Source organism: Sceloporus undulatus, chromosome 3, assembly GCF_019175285.1.
Source record: "Sceloporus undulatus isolate JIND9_A2432 ecotype Alabama chromosome 3, SceUnd_v1.1, whole genome shotgun sequence".
NCBI lineage: Eukaryota > Metazoa > Chordata > Lepidosauria > Squamata > Phrynosomatidae > Sceloporus > Sceloporus undulatus.
In genome coordinates, this window is record NC_056524.1 from 223,941,519 (window position 1) to 223,954,976 (window position 13,458).

Below are 13,458 nucleotides of genomic sequence, written 5' to 3' on the forward strand. Positions count from 1 at the left end.
CACATCTTAGCTAAACCCAAGACTGTCCATTCATAAAAAGGGGGGATGAGAAGCACTACTCATAGCAGTGCCACAGGGCCCCATGGTCCTTGTACCTCTGCTACAGGGGCAATAAGACCTGTAATAAGCTGACCAGGAAACAAAGCCAATGATAAGAGAGATTTCCCCCACATATCCATTTCAAGCAGTGTCCCCCAGCCCAATTCACATAAACAGTCAAGAAAGGTTCAAAGGATGTCTTAACCCATATGTGTGAAAACACTTTTAGAACAGGACATGTGTTAGACCTTTTTTCTGCTTCATGACAGATAGGTAAATGTGAGGACAGTATTGTCCGATTTTATGAATTCTTTTGATTAACAGATAGGAAACTGGACATTTAAGAGAAAACAGGTTTCTAGGCCTCATTGGCTGAGTCTGTGTCCCCATTTCACTCAAATACAGGTGCTGAACCACTCACCATATTGTATCTGGTTCCTACTTCTTTGCAATTTACCATTCTAGTATTAACCCAATTATTTGCCCTGTTTCCTATTGTATCTTGATTTGGTGTAGATACTTTTCACACAATAACTTGCATGGTAACTGTCAATGGATGTAGGATAGGAAGTGCTGAGGAACAAAGCAGAGGTGGACAAATGTGGAAGACTAGCCCTTGAAGAGATCTTGGAGGGTCACATCTGCTCCTGCAATATCTATGTTTAGTTTTTTTGTGGAAAGCCTCTGACTCTGAGTGGTTTCTCATTTGCATTTGCTGAGTCCTGGTTTTGTTGTCCTTCAGGACTGGTAGCCATACTTATTTTGGCTTTTCCAGCAAACAACGATCACCAATTAACAGACTTTAATCTTCTTCTGCATATCTTCCTACCCTAAGGAGGCCATCAACAACAGAACAATACACAGATTAACATGGGAATCACTCCTCACCCAGGGTCACACAGTATATATACTGTATACTCACTCTCTTCCAGGTTAGCATTCTCTGAAGATGCCAGCCACAGATGCTGGCGAAACATCAGGAATAAACTCTTATAGAACATGGCCACATAGCCCGAAAAACCCACAAAAAACTATGGATGCTGGCTATGAAAGCCTTTGACTTCACAATATATATGTTTGTTTGTTAGTTGTTTGCATTAAAAAAAAACCTGGACTGGCCCAGGGGCCATATGTAGTCTGCAGCCCATGCTTTGCCCACCCCTGGCATAGAAAATGCAGCATGTAGGCACATGGGCCTTCTTTGACGTCTACACACAGCCAGCCCTACCATTAGGAACTGTGGGGTGTTGGATTCAAGAAGCAGATGATAGGCCGCAGTTGTACCCTCCCCTGCCTACAAAGTTCTTCCTCATCCCCATGCCCTTGCCCTCTGTTGGAGTCGGACAGTGTTCTCTATATACTACCTGCCTTCTGCCTCCTATGTTCGCCTGCTGTCCTGAGGCATGACATAGGCAGTTGTCCCATCACTGGTACTAAAGCAAGACTCAACTCCCCTGCCAGTTGCTTTTCTCTACATGGAATGAGAAATGGGATCTTTTCTCTTTCCTCATTAGAGAGCAAAGTATCTTGGGCTGGCCCTGCCTCTGAAACTGTGGATAATGGGAGAGAATACCCCCCTTGCATGAGTAGAACTATGGGCTTTAGAATGGATACTGTATTAAGAAAACGAGCCAGTTGTCCATGATAGTCTCAATCAGGAGTGGGCACAATCCGGAGCCTGGAAAGTTATGCTAACACATTTTTTGTTCCTCTGGAATTGCCATGGCTGCCATTCTGGCTACTATCATTCTCCTTTCAAGTCAATTTAGGAGGATTCTGGCTGTTTTCAGGTGGATAGTCCCCACTTCAGCATCCTGCAGTCCCATAAAGGGGTTTCCAACCATGTACACAACATTTTGAAAAGATATATTGCAAATGCCTTTTGGGGCTGATTGTGTGTGTGTACTAGGGCTTGGGAAAGGTAGAGTTCCCAAGCTTGCACTGGATGCACTAAATGGCTGCATGCGAGCCACATAATTCCTGCTTCTGGTCTAAATTAATCCCTACTTCCAAGTTACCCTGAACCATGGCAGTTAGTGGCTTCTATGTCAATGGGGTGGTGATGCCCACACTCTCAAGGGGTGCAAGATGGGATTTCAGAGTATGTGACAAAAAGCGCCTTTTGTCCTTGGGTGACAAGTCATGAGTCATCACTCATTTTTTTCTGAATAAATTAAGATCTAATTTAGATTTGCATTTCATGCACTGAGTTAAAAGATTTTTTTAAAGTTCAATTTGTTCACCTGCAGTATTGTATGTGGTTCAATTAGTGGTTTAAAAATTAGAAATTAGGCCTCTTCATCTTCAAATATGATATTTGTAGGGGGTGCAGATATTAATGAAAGATTTTCTATGGGCCTTGGGCATAGAAAAGTTGGGAACCATTGCTTTAAAACTGAGTCCCACAATGTCTGACCAGGCTGCCTTCAAATAAGAATGTAAAAAATTGAAATCTAAGGCTTCGGTCCAATTGCTAGTCCCAACCACAGTTTGTCCACTGAATCAAATCCTGACTGGCAAGTTGGCAATTATGCAAATCCCATTGATTCAAAGAGTCTACACTTAATTGGGACTAGCAACTATTATTTGTCCTAAACCCACAGTCTTATGCATGCTTGTTTGGCAATAAATAATCTCACTCAATTATATCTCTGAAGAGGCATATGTAATACAGAGCTGTAAATCTATCTTCCAGTTTGTTACCTCCAAGACTATCCATGTGTGCACTTTGGTCTCATTTCCAAAAGCTTACTGCCCTCTAGTGAAATATGAAATGCTTCAGCATTTGTAAGAAAAAGAATGTGTCTAGCCTGCTCTATTAGGTAGAAAAATGGACATTGCAGTTAAACCTAGGTACCATGAATACTCCAAATTGGAGAATAAATCCACATAGGAAGGCTTCAAATAGTCCCCCCCCCTAAAAAAAATCATATATTTAAATTTTAAAAAACCATCAGGGCTCCCTACTTGCTGCAGAATGCATGTGAACATGACCATCGCTCTCCTTAGATTACAAATGGGAAGAGAGACAAGAAAACAACCATTCTCTCACACTGGCAAGTTTCATATAAAGACAACGTACAAATAGTGTCTGCACAGCATTACGATTTCTATAATCCTGCTGCGATGTCATACTTGATACACCTTTCTAGTACTATCATAAACTCCTCTCCTCTCATGAATATTCCACATAAAACATAGTAAACTACCATATACTGAGATGTACCAAAGATCCATTTAGTTCAGGATTAACCACACTAACAAGGGAGCAACACCTGTCTGAAATCTTGAAAATCGGCTACCTATTAGTGTGGTTAATCCTGAACTAAATGGATCTTTGGTAGATTTGACACTGCTTTAACTGCCATGGCTCAATGCTATGGAATTCTGGGCATTTACTGTGGCATTGGCCTCTCTGACACAGAAAAAGGCTCACAAAAGTACAATTCCCAGAATTCCATAGTATTGAGCTATAACAGTTAAAGTGGTATGTCACACTGGATCATTTCTGCAGTGTGGATGCTGCCCCTATAAAGTAGGATAAGCTCAAGGAAATAGAGAGAGAGAGTTTGGCCTAAAGCGACCCACCAAGAATCAAGGATTGGGTGAAGATTTGAACCTGGAACTCTCCATTCATTGTCCATCACTTAACAAGCCATGGCAGTATTATTTGCACTGGGTCAACAAATCACTTCCTTCCATACAAATAATCTAGATATAACTTGGGATCTTTCTCTGGTCCTTTAGGAGCCCAAGAAGGAACTATACCTTGTCCAGACCAGGAATATGAAGGAGAAGCGGATATGAAACACAGCCATTTTACTTTCTTCATCCATTTTACTTTCCATGGCTGCATCCTTGTTTGCTTTATATAGATTAAATGTATAAAGTAGTATGCAAAGTGGTCTTGTAGCACCTTTGCAACTAACTGAGCAAAAGACGCTGTAGCATAATTTTTCATAGCCTGGGGATGCATCCACACTGCAGAAATAATCGACTTTGGCACCATTTTTTTACAAAAGGGGTACTGACCTGGATCGCAGCCTCCAGCCTGAGACTTGGCTTCTCCTGCTCCGCCTCCTCACCGGCTTCGCTCATGGCTCAGAGGCCGAGGAAGAGGAAGAAGAGCCAGAGGACAGATCCTGCCTTGGGGAGCCTCTCTGTGCCTATCCATCATCACCCTCCAGCCCTTTAGCAAGGAAGAGGCCCTGCTGCGGTTGCCAGGCAACGGGGACGCCGAGTGCCTGGCGTCGTCATGGAAACAGAACGCGGCCCGGGGTTGCCATGGGGACTAAGGGACGCTGCAAACTGAAACAGGGAACACTGAAGGGAAAGGCGGGAAAATTCCCTTTTGAGGGGGAAAATAAATAAATAAAATCAATTTCAACAATTTAAATATATCATATAGACTCCTAGAGTTGGAAGACACCTCAAAGGCCATCCAGTCCAACCCCATTCTGCCATGCAGGAACTCAGAATCAAAGCATCCAGCCCCTGTTTAAAGGCCTCCAAAGAGGGAGACTCCACCACTGTCCAAGGCAGCATCTTCCACTGTTGAACAGCCCTTACTGTCAGGAAGTCTCTCCTAATGTTGAGGTGGAATCTCTTTTCCTGTAGCTTGCAGCCATTGTTCCGAGCCCTGTTCTCTGGAGCAGCAGAAAACAAGCTTGTTTCATCCTCAATATGACAGCCCTTCAAATCGTTAAACAAAGCTATCATAAGTATACTTAGAATCATAGATTCATAGAATCATAGAAATGTAGAGTTGGAAGAAACCACAAGGGCCATCCATTCCAACCCCCTGCCATGCAGGAACTCTCAATCAATCTCTCTGCTACCTCTTAGTAGCAGCCCTCCACCCCTGGCAAGACATACCTGGGAATCCCATTTTCTACTTATTCATTAGTTTCTGACAGCCCCTTTCCCCCGCTCTTATACACTTTGTTGTTGTTTCGTGCCTTCAAGTGGTTTTGACGTATGGCAACCCTATCATGGGGTTTTCTTGACAGGATTTATTCAGAGGGTGTTTGCCGCTGCCGTCCCCCGAGCTTGAGAGAGTGAGGACCTTATCACTCGGGAGGCAGAGTACCCAAATCCTGTGGATAAAGTGGATTTAAATCCTGGGAAAATCCTGCAAAAGTGGGATTGTTTTCTGGCACATGGGGCTAGTGGAGCATTAACCTGACATTTACCTGTGCAGAAAGTGGCCAAAATTGGCCGCTTTTTACTTTGGGGATTAATGCTCAATGTCGTATAAAAACAATCCCACTTTTGCAGGATTTCCCCAGATTTAAACCCTGTTTTTGCACGGGATTTGGCCACTTTCCTCCTATGTGACATGCCCAAGGTTACCCAGTGGGATTCCATGGATAAACAGGAGCATGCTTGAACCCTGGTCTTATTAATTCTTATCAGTTTAGACATTTCCTCATCAAGCATACAAAGCAGACATAAATTTTATGAATATCTGCTCAGGAGTAAGCCAGAGTACAACAGTTTTCTGTCTGTAAACAGCCTTGTTTTCTGCCAGTACAGAAGCTGAGAGCCAGTGTGGCGTAATGGTTTGCTTGTTGGACTACACCTCTGGAGATCAGAGACAACAAATCTCAGGTGCTCTAGGCATATTTCTGAGGAAGGAACTGGCAAAACCATCTCTGAGCAGTCCTTGCCTAAGAAAACCCTATGAAATGAATGGGGTTGGGATAAGTCGACAGGTGACTGGAAGCCACATAAACCATGCACATTTTTTCTTTCCATCAGTCCTAATGCTCAAAGCCTGTACTAGTTTTCCATGAATTAACACTCCCTAAAATGGTGTAATCCTCTGTATATTTATCCAGAGGTCATGCAGTGTCCAATGGGTCTTAATCCCTTGTGAAGTTGTCCATTCTTAAGTAACAGTTGTCTTTCATAAGTGCAAAACAGACTGAAGATTGCACTGAGGGTTTCAGTGTAACACATTTCTGAAGCACAATTCATTATCTCCTCCTGTATTTGAAGGTCTCCCTTTGCCTTATCTTTTCCATTTTCCAGCTTTCAGATTAATTTTTTTGTTCTAGAAAACTTGGAGTTAAAAGAGCTGCAGTTCTACTCAAGTGCAGGAAAGGAGATTATGACACTGGCAAAAAAGACGGGAACATAGTGGTATGCTCCCCTCAGTATTACACCATAACACAATGTTTATCACACGATGCCGTGTAACGTCGCAATTATCCCATGATTACCCCATGAATGAAGAGGAATTCTAGTGTTGCTTTTTATTCATAGAAAATACCCCTGAATAAAAAGGGCACTAAAATTCCTGTTTAGTTACAGAATAATTGCAGGATAATTGACGCTGTGTGATAATCATTGCATGATCGCATGATATTGACGAGAGCATACAGCTATGCTCCTGTCTTTTTTACTGATGTGATAATCTCCTACGTCATTGAATGTAACATGGATGTACCATTTGTGTCCAGAGAATGTCTGTTTACTTTCTTTCACAGAACTTCCTTTTCTACCATTATTCCCATATACAAGGGTGTTATGCCCTGAGTGTCTTGGAGTCTGGAGACAGATTTGAGAACTGAGGAGCTATGGATACTACCCCTTCTGAGCCATTCAAGCCTGACACTCATAAGCCAGAAGATCTGACATCTCTGAACCTGAAGCCTTCTTGCTTATCAAAACCTTGTCATGGCCTAAGCATGATCTCAGCACTGGGATAAGTCACTCTTCCAGGAGCTCCATGATCCCAGGAATCAGAAAGCAAGAGGCCCAGCAGGGGCTCCTCAAGAGATAAGAAAGTGCCACGTTTCAGGCCAGAAGATTGTCCCTTAAGTCTTCCTGCTTGGTAGGAAGGGATAGGCCTGAAGTAGGCATGGGCCAAGAGTATAAGAAATCATCTTCAGCCATTGTGGGAGTAAGGCACTTGTGAGGAACTCTCCTGGTTGTTATCCTATGGACTTTCCTGTACCTTCTTGCACATCCAAAGCTGCTAAGAGTCCTCTGGTATTCATTGTTGTTGTGTGTCTTCAAGTAGTTTCTGACTTATGTCAATCCTAAGGCAACCATGTCATGAGGTTGTCTGGGGCTGAGAATGTGTGATTTGCCCAAGGTCATCCAATGGGTTTCCATGGCCAAGCAGAGAATTGAATCCTGATGCTCAAACTACTACCCCTCCCTGGCTAAAGACTAAAACACTCTTAAAGACTATCAGATGTATTGTAGCAAAAGCTTTGTTGCCCACTCTGATCAAGTGGGTCTAGCCACAAACACCTTCCACAATACATGTGTTAATCTTTGAAATACCACAGGTTTTTGTTATTTGTGCAGCAGCAGATTATAATGGCTGCCCTGCCATGGAGAACTAAAGCTGAAACATCAGTAGGTCTGCCATGAGACATTTTGCTTAATAAGACGCAAATATTAATGCTTTCTCAAATCAAGGTGCACAGTACCCAAACCCAGTCATTTCTGCTACATGAGACAGGAGACTTAATTCTGACTGAATATGCATATAATTTGAATATGTATATATAATTTGTTAACAATGCTTCTTCTATGGAATTATTCACAGGGCCTAATTTTACTGTTCTCACTCTGGAGATACAGTATTCACATTCATTCTTCATATATTATGAACTCATTCTGTCCACCCACATATTTTACTTTAGTGTTTACAAATATATTAACTGATGCCTTCCTTTTCTGTCTACCCTTACTTTTTTTTTCTTGCATTTTATTTGGTACAATCCAGAAACAGGTGGGAATCGGAGAGACATCTTATATTAAATATACACACACCCATCTTTAAAGTAGTTTTCACCCTTCATTAAAATGCACATCAGTTGTACTTGAAGACTTACAAATATAACTTGTCCACATATGGACCAGCATGGCTGTCTTTTTGTTCCAGGTTCAGATGGTTTTCCTACTGAATGGTATAAAATAAGACTCAGATGTATTAGTTCCAAGACTTTTCTGTTTGTATAGTATCAAAAGATTTTTGACTCAGCTTTTTTCTAGCTTCTTTTTATAAAGGCACAATTTCTGTTATTAAAAACCCAGAAAATACCATACAAGGTGAGCTACAGTATTGGCAAATAGGCTTCAGAATGTAATAACAACATTAATTAACCCAACCTATTATTTATCAATGGCAAGGGGCTGATAAGTTAAGATTAATTACATATTTGATTGCTTTAAATACTAAAAGTCTTGACTTTATTTTGATTATTTCACCTCATGCAGAGAAAGCATTTGACTGGCCGTTTTATTTTTGTGATCCTTAAGGAATTTAGTTTTCCATCAGAACTTTTTGAAATAGACTTATATTTTTTTTTTTTACTTCTTTTCTAGGTAAAGAGGGATTACAGATGGGATACTTTCTGATTTTTTAAAGTAAAGTGGGATTTACTACAGGAATATCCTCTCTCCCTTGAGATCTGAACAGGTTTTGGAACCATTAGGAGATGCGGTTAGGCAAAATCTAGTAATTGCCTGGTTTATAAATGGAAACTATGAACAAAAGGCAGTTGTATATAAATACATATACATTGCTGCCATCAGCACAGTCTCTTGCCTCACAGGAGCAGAGAATTCCACCGTACCAGAAAGGTAGTGTCATTGGTGGGCATTAGCATATACTGTATGAATATAACTGTTTTATATTCATATATAAAATTTCAGCCTCATGACTGCTGGTTTACTCAGCCCCCTCAGATGGTACACAAAAAGCAAATAAATGAAAAGTACAATACTACTACGTTCAGCTTTCATTTTGCAAGCTTATGAGAGATTAGGAAGCTGTGATTTTCCAGAAACTGAGGGACTATAGCTCCTATCATGGCTAGTCAGCATAGCCAATGGTAATGGATTCTGGTAATTTTAGTTCAAAACTTCATCAGCTTTGAATGCTACTTTGAAATAATCTAAGATCTTGAACAAATCCAATGATGGTGTTGTGGAGTATGCTGTACTTGTGTTTTCCATTTTACATGCTGTACAAATTTGGCACTATTTGCTGTTTCTGGATTTCCCTTGCAATCATGTCTCAGTATCTCTTTTCCAATTATGAGGTGCTTGGATTGTGCAGTCTTAAAATCATTTTAATACTTGCAGCAATTTTGAATTATTTCCCTTTTTGCTTTACATTCACAGTGTTTCTGTATGAATTGCAGGTGGCTTGGATATTATTTTATAAACAACAGTGGGGCACACATTCTAAATAAATAAATAAATAAATAATGCAAGTAAGGGATTTAACTTTGAAAGGATGATGGGAATGTATTTATATATGCCATCAGTGGCAGTAATTATAGTCTCTGCTCATGTATGTTACTTTCCATTGGATTTAGGGAGATGGCTCATAGCAACAGTATTAAGTAGTAGTGAATTATCTTGCCTTGCCTTAATTTATTAATGGTTGCAAGCAACAAATCTTAGCCAGCTTAAATTAATGATACATCAGAGTAATCTCTCCACCTGATGAAGGTTAGCCACAATTTAGTATTGATGAACCACATGGACTTACACCAGCTAGCCCAGTATTTCATGTTTGTTGGGTGGGATGGGTCTGTGATGCCAGAATAGCATCCATATGTCTCAGATGGATCAGCTCAACTTACCAGTTTGACAATGACTGTTTTAAAACAGCTTGGCACTCTTTCAACTATGTAACAGGAAAACACTAAGTTTGTTAATGCTTCAATGGAATTTCACTCTGTATGCTGCTCCTCCCTGCTCCAACTCTTTGCTTTGGCTTTCCCCTCCCACCTGGAGGCATACTTTTGTGTATACACACCTGCATCAACATTTTGTCTGCTTCAAAAACAGCCTGCATAAGAACAGCAAAGGAACACTCAGGAGGGATTAATTCTTTGCCTCTTTTCAGCCATGGCGGCAAAGAGCCCTCACTGGCATAGCTACCTCCAAGTGATCCTGTCCCGTGAAACTCAGAGAGTGGAGCATTTTCAGAAGGCAGAGAACACTTTGTTGATTGTATTGGAAAGAGTCAATGCAATGGACCCCAGGTTTACAGTGGACTATTCAAGAAACCTGGAAGCCTTAGAGTTTGCCCTCTGTGCTGCAGAGGATGAAGTAACCATGCAGGTTCCCTTGTGCATTGATGCTGATGATCTGATTCTGGAGTGTTCAGGGGAACAGAGCGACTCTGAGAAGGTTAATAATGAGAACCACCAAATGCCAGGGCGTTGCTGTTTCAAAGTACCCAAGGATGGGTCTCATCAAAACTGGACCAAAGAAGATGTATTCAGTGTGGCAGGCAGTACTGAATCCATTGGTCACATTGTGCCAGGCAAGATCCTTTGTCTTCTGAAAGAACTGATCGTCGCTGCTGTTGTTTATTGCAAGAGTCAATCCCTCATCAGGCCAGGTACTGTCTGAGAGAGAAATAGAAAAGAGATGTCTCGGGGAAGGGGGAAGCTGCAATCCTATGTACTCTTAAGTGGGATTAACACACTGAACTTAGTGCAATTTCTGAGTAAGAATACATAGGACTGGACTTAAGGAGACCAAGGGGGAGGGGGAAACTGAGGAGGAATATAGCATAAGTCTCGGTATGGATAGTCACTGACACTGTATATGATGTTAGGGTTCCAGTGTACTTGTGTTTTTCTCCCATGTAGTGAGATGCACAAAAATGTGTATGTTCTCTCTCTCTCCATGTATCTAGAAAGCACAGAAAGCTGAGAGGGAAAATATTTTTGTACTACAACAATGCACTATCCTGTCTTAATATATTAAGTGAGGTAAAGGAAACAGCTATGCCATGGCTTCAGCTAAGACATGTATATGTGTATATCCCTTCAGGTCACCTGCCAAAGAACTAAGTCACTAATGCTAATAAAAGTAAACTATCTATAACATTTGGGCTAGATAAGTAGTTTAAATGGATGCGAAGATGTGTGCACAATACCCAAAAGTACAACATAAAATGAAACTGAAGATATGGTTGGCATTTCAGTACAAAAATACGGAAACACGTAATCTTTTTTTGGCATTCACTGTTTTTTTTAAAAAAGATAGGCCATTGAACATTGCATATCAGAGAATTCACAGTCCTGCTTTTTTTTAAAAAACAAAAAACAAAAAACTAAATGGTATAAGCCTAAGGTGAAAAAGTTTTGTTCATTATTACAAACTACCCATGACACTTACATTCAGCACCAACCAATCATTCTTTGATGTAACTAAAGTACTGCATTTCCTCAGTGCCTGTTATTTATGTACTTAGCAATGATCATAGAATGCCTTTAAGGGAAAATGTGAGGTTTATGTGAAACAAGCAAGAAACTCATTCTGATTTATCTCAATATAATAAGCTGCATGAAAATATTTCCAAGAGAGATTGAAAGAATTTTTCTCATGTGATGCTGGGAACACTGTGAATAATGTACAATTACTAGCTAGTTAGAAATAATGTGACTATGTGGTAATAGTCACAATTTTGAAGATAACTTCAGATTTCTCCCCGATTGTCTCCATTCAGTACACATGTAAATACCTATGTCTTCCACTGAGCTGGAAAAATTAAAGGCCACACCATTTGAGGTTCTAGCAGAACATGTCAAATGATGTTGGCAGACCATATCAGTAATTGGAGAACATCTGTTATCCATAGTGTTGATAAACTTAAAGAGCAGAACTTCTCACTAAATGTATTCTAGAAAATGTGGTACCTTGAATTTGAAATAGAAAATGTGTTTCAACGTTCTTAGCTGATCAGTTTCCTGGTGTAGTTCCTACAGTTTCTACTATAATTTTGATGTTATTTTTGGAAATATTTCTTTCTACCTTAAAGAAAGCCGCAGATTCCCAATAACTACAGATTAAAAACAAGGAAATATGTATATTGATCATTTATTTAACATATGTGCAACAGACACATATGCTTGTTTTTAACTTGCAGTTTTGTGGAATCTACACCTTTTCTCGGAGAAGAAAGAAGATTTGCCAAAATATTAAAGGTAGATCTACTTAGTTACAGATATCAGGGCTTTAATATACTGTGTAATTTAAACTTCATGTAAAATATCTTCCTGTTATGATATTTTGTGCAGTTCTGGCAAGAGTACAAAACATATATGTGAAATTTATTATGTAATAAGTTAATTTAATGTATTTCCATAAAAGGAATGTCTCAAACTAGCGCAACAGATTCCTCTCAAGGCATAAAGTGCATGCTAAGACTGGTAGGAGCAGAGGAGACACTTGTTAAGTCTTGGCAGTACGTATCTGTTGGCTCAACAACAAACCATATTTTTCAATAAATGCATACATGGAACAGAAATTGAGGAAAGAAGCAATCCTATATTCACACAATTGTATAAAGATGCTTTCCCCAAATGACTGAAAAAGCATTTCAAGAGCCACCAGTTGCCTCAGCTACCAAGAACTGATGGCAGATGAAAGTAGGGCGACCATTTAGGCTTCACTGAGAGGAAATGCATCACTGGATAAAGAAGACACAGATTTGCATAAAGTTTGTATATGATAATTTATTTGTAATCTAGATGTATACAGTCACTAATTTATATAGGGGTAGAATTCAGGGACGTAGCCACACTAGTCTGGAATATCAGTATGCAAAGGGGTCTTGTTTGTAGCACCTCCGAAAATAGGTGAGTGAAAGAAGTTGTAGCATAAGCTTTCATAAACTTGGGACTTTACCACACAAGGCTAAAAAGTGCAATTTTAGTAGGATAAAAGTGTCTTTGGCCAGTACTTACCACATGACATTGTGTTTATCTGCTTCCTCCCTGCAGTCCATTAATCGCTGTAGTGCACCTTTTCATCGATTAGCAAAACCTGTAAATACCTTTAAATGTGACTATTATAGCACAGCGGCATGAGTGGGTGCAAAAAGTCTCTTCACTTCAATTCTGGCATTACAGCAGTCCTGTGGCAGGTCAGGGACAGATTCCCCTCTTCTTTCCCCTTCTCACCCACTATTCCAAAGCAGGCTAACTCCATGGCTGGCATTTTTTAAAAAAAATATTTGCTGTCTTTGCATACTTATGGTAAAGCAATAAAATAAAAATAATTTTAAAGCGTTTTTTGCAGGCATGGAGTTAGCCTGCTTTTGGAGGAGAGAGGAGAATTGTGCCCTCTCATGGCACCGACTGCTGTAAAGGCAGAACTGCAGCAAGGAGACATATCACACGCAGTGGTGGGTTGCAAAGCAGAGCAGTTGTGAGAAAGAAAGCAGGTTAGTAAGGAATGTTTTCAAAGTGTTATGTTCCTGTTTCCTTAGTAATGTGACTGCTATGAGACACAAGGATGATGTGATAATGTCCTTGATCTACTTCCTTGGATGAATGGAGTGAACTGCTGCCCAGTTGCTCAGTTCACTACATGCATCTGAGGAAGTAGACTAAGCTTATGAGAATGTATGCTGCAACTTCTTTTTGT

General features: G+C 40.3%; 2 protein-coding genes across 7 annotated transcripts in view; one reads left to right on the forward strand and one right to left on the reverse strand.

Annotated features, from left to right (window-relative positions):
* CROCC2 (ciliary rootlet coiled-coil, rootletin family member 2) overlaps window positions 1-4,205 on the reverse strand; it is a 127,543-nt gene extending 123,338 nt beyond the window's left edge. For all 6 annotated transcript variants that reach the window (XR_006103136.1, XR_006103138.1, XR_006103137.1 and 3 more), the window contains exon 1: window positions 4,072-4,205. Coding sequence is in view for 3 of the 6 variants with exons in the window: in XM_042460650.1 (XP_042316584.1) it covers window positions 4,072-4,137 (66 nt within the window). In the remaining 3 variants the exon portion in view is untranslated. The remainder of the gene's footprint in view (window positions 1-4,071) is intronic.
* Window positions 4,206-9,752: 5,547 nt separating this feature from the next.
* The window catches only part of MAB21L4 (mab-21 like 4), a 28,857-nt gene continuing 25,151 nt past the window's right edge, over window positions 9,753-13,458 (forward strand). Inside the window, 2 exon segments of the mRNA XM_042458517.1 lie at window positions 9,753-9,778; window positions 9,780-10,420. Coding sequence (XP_042314451.1) covers window positions 9,753-9,778; window positions 9,780-10,420 — 667 coding nt within the window.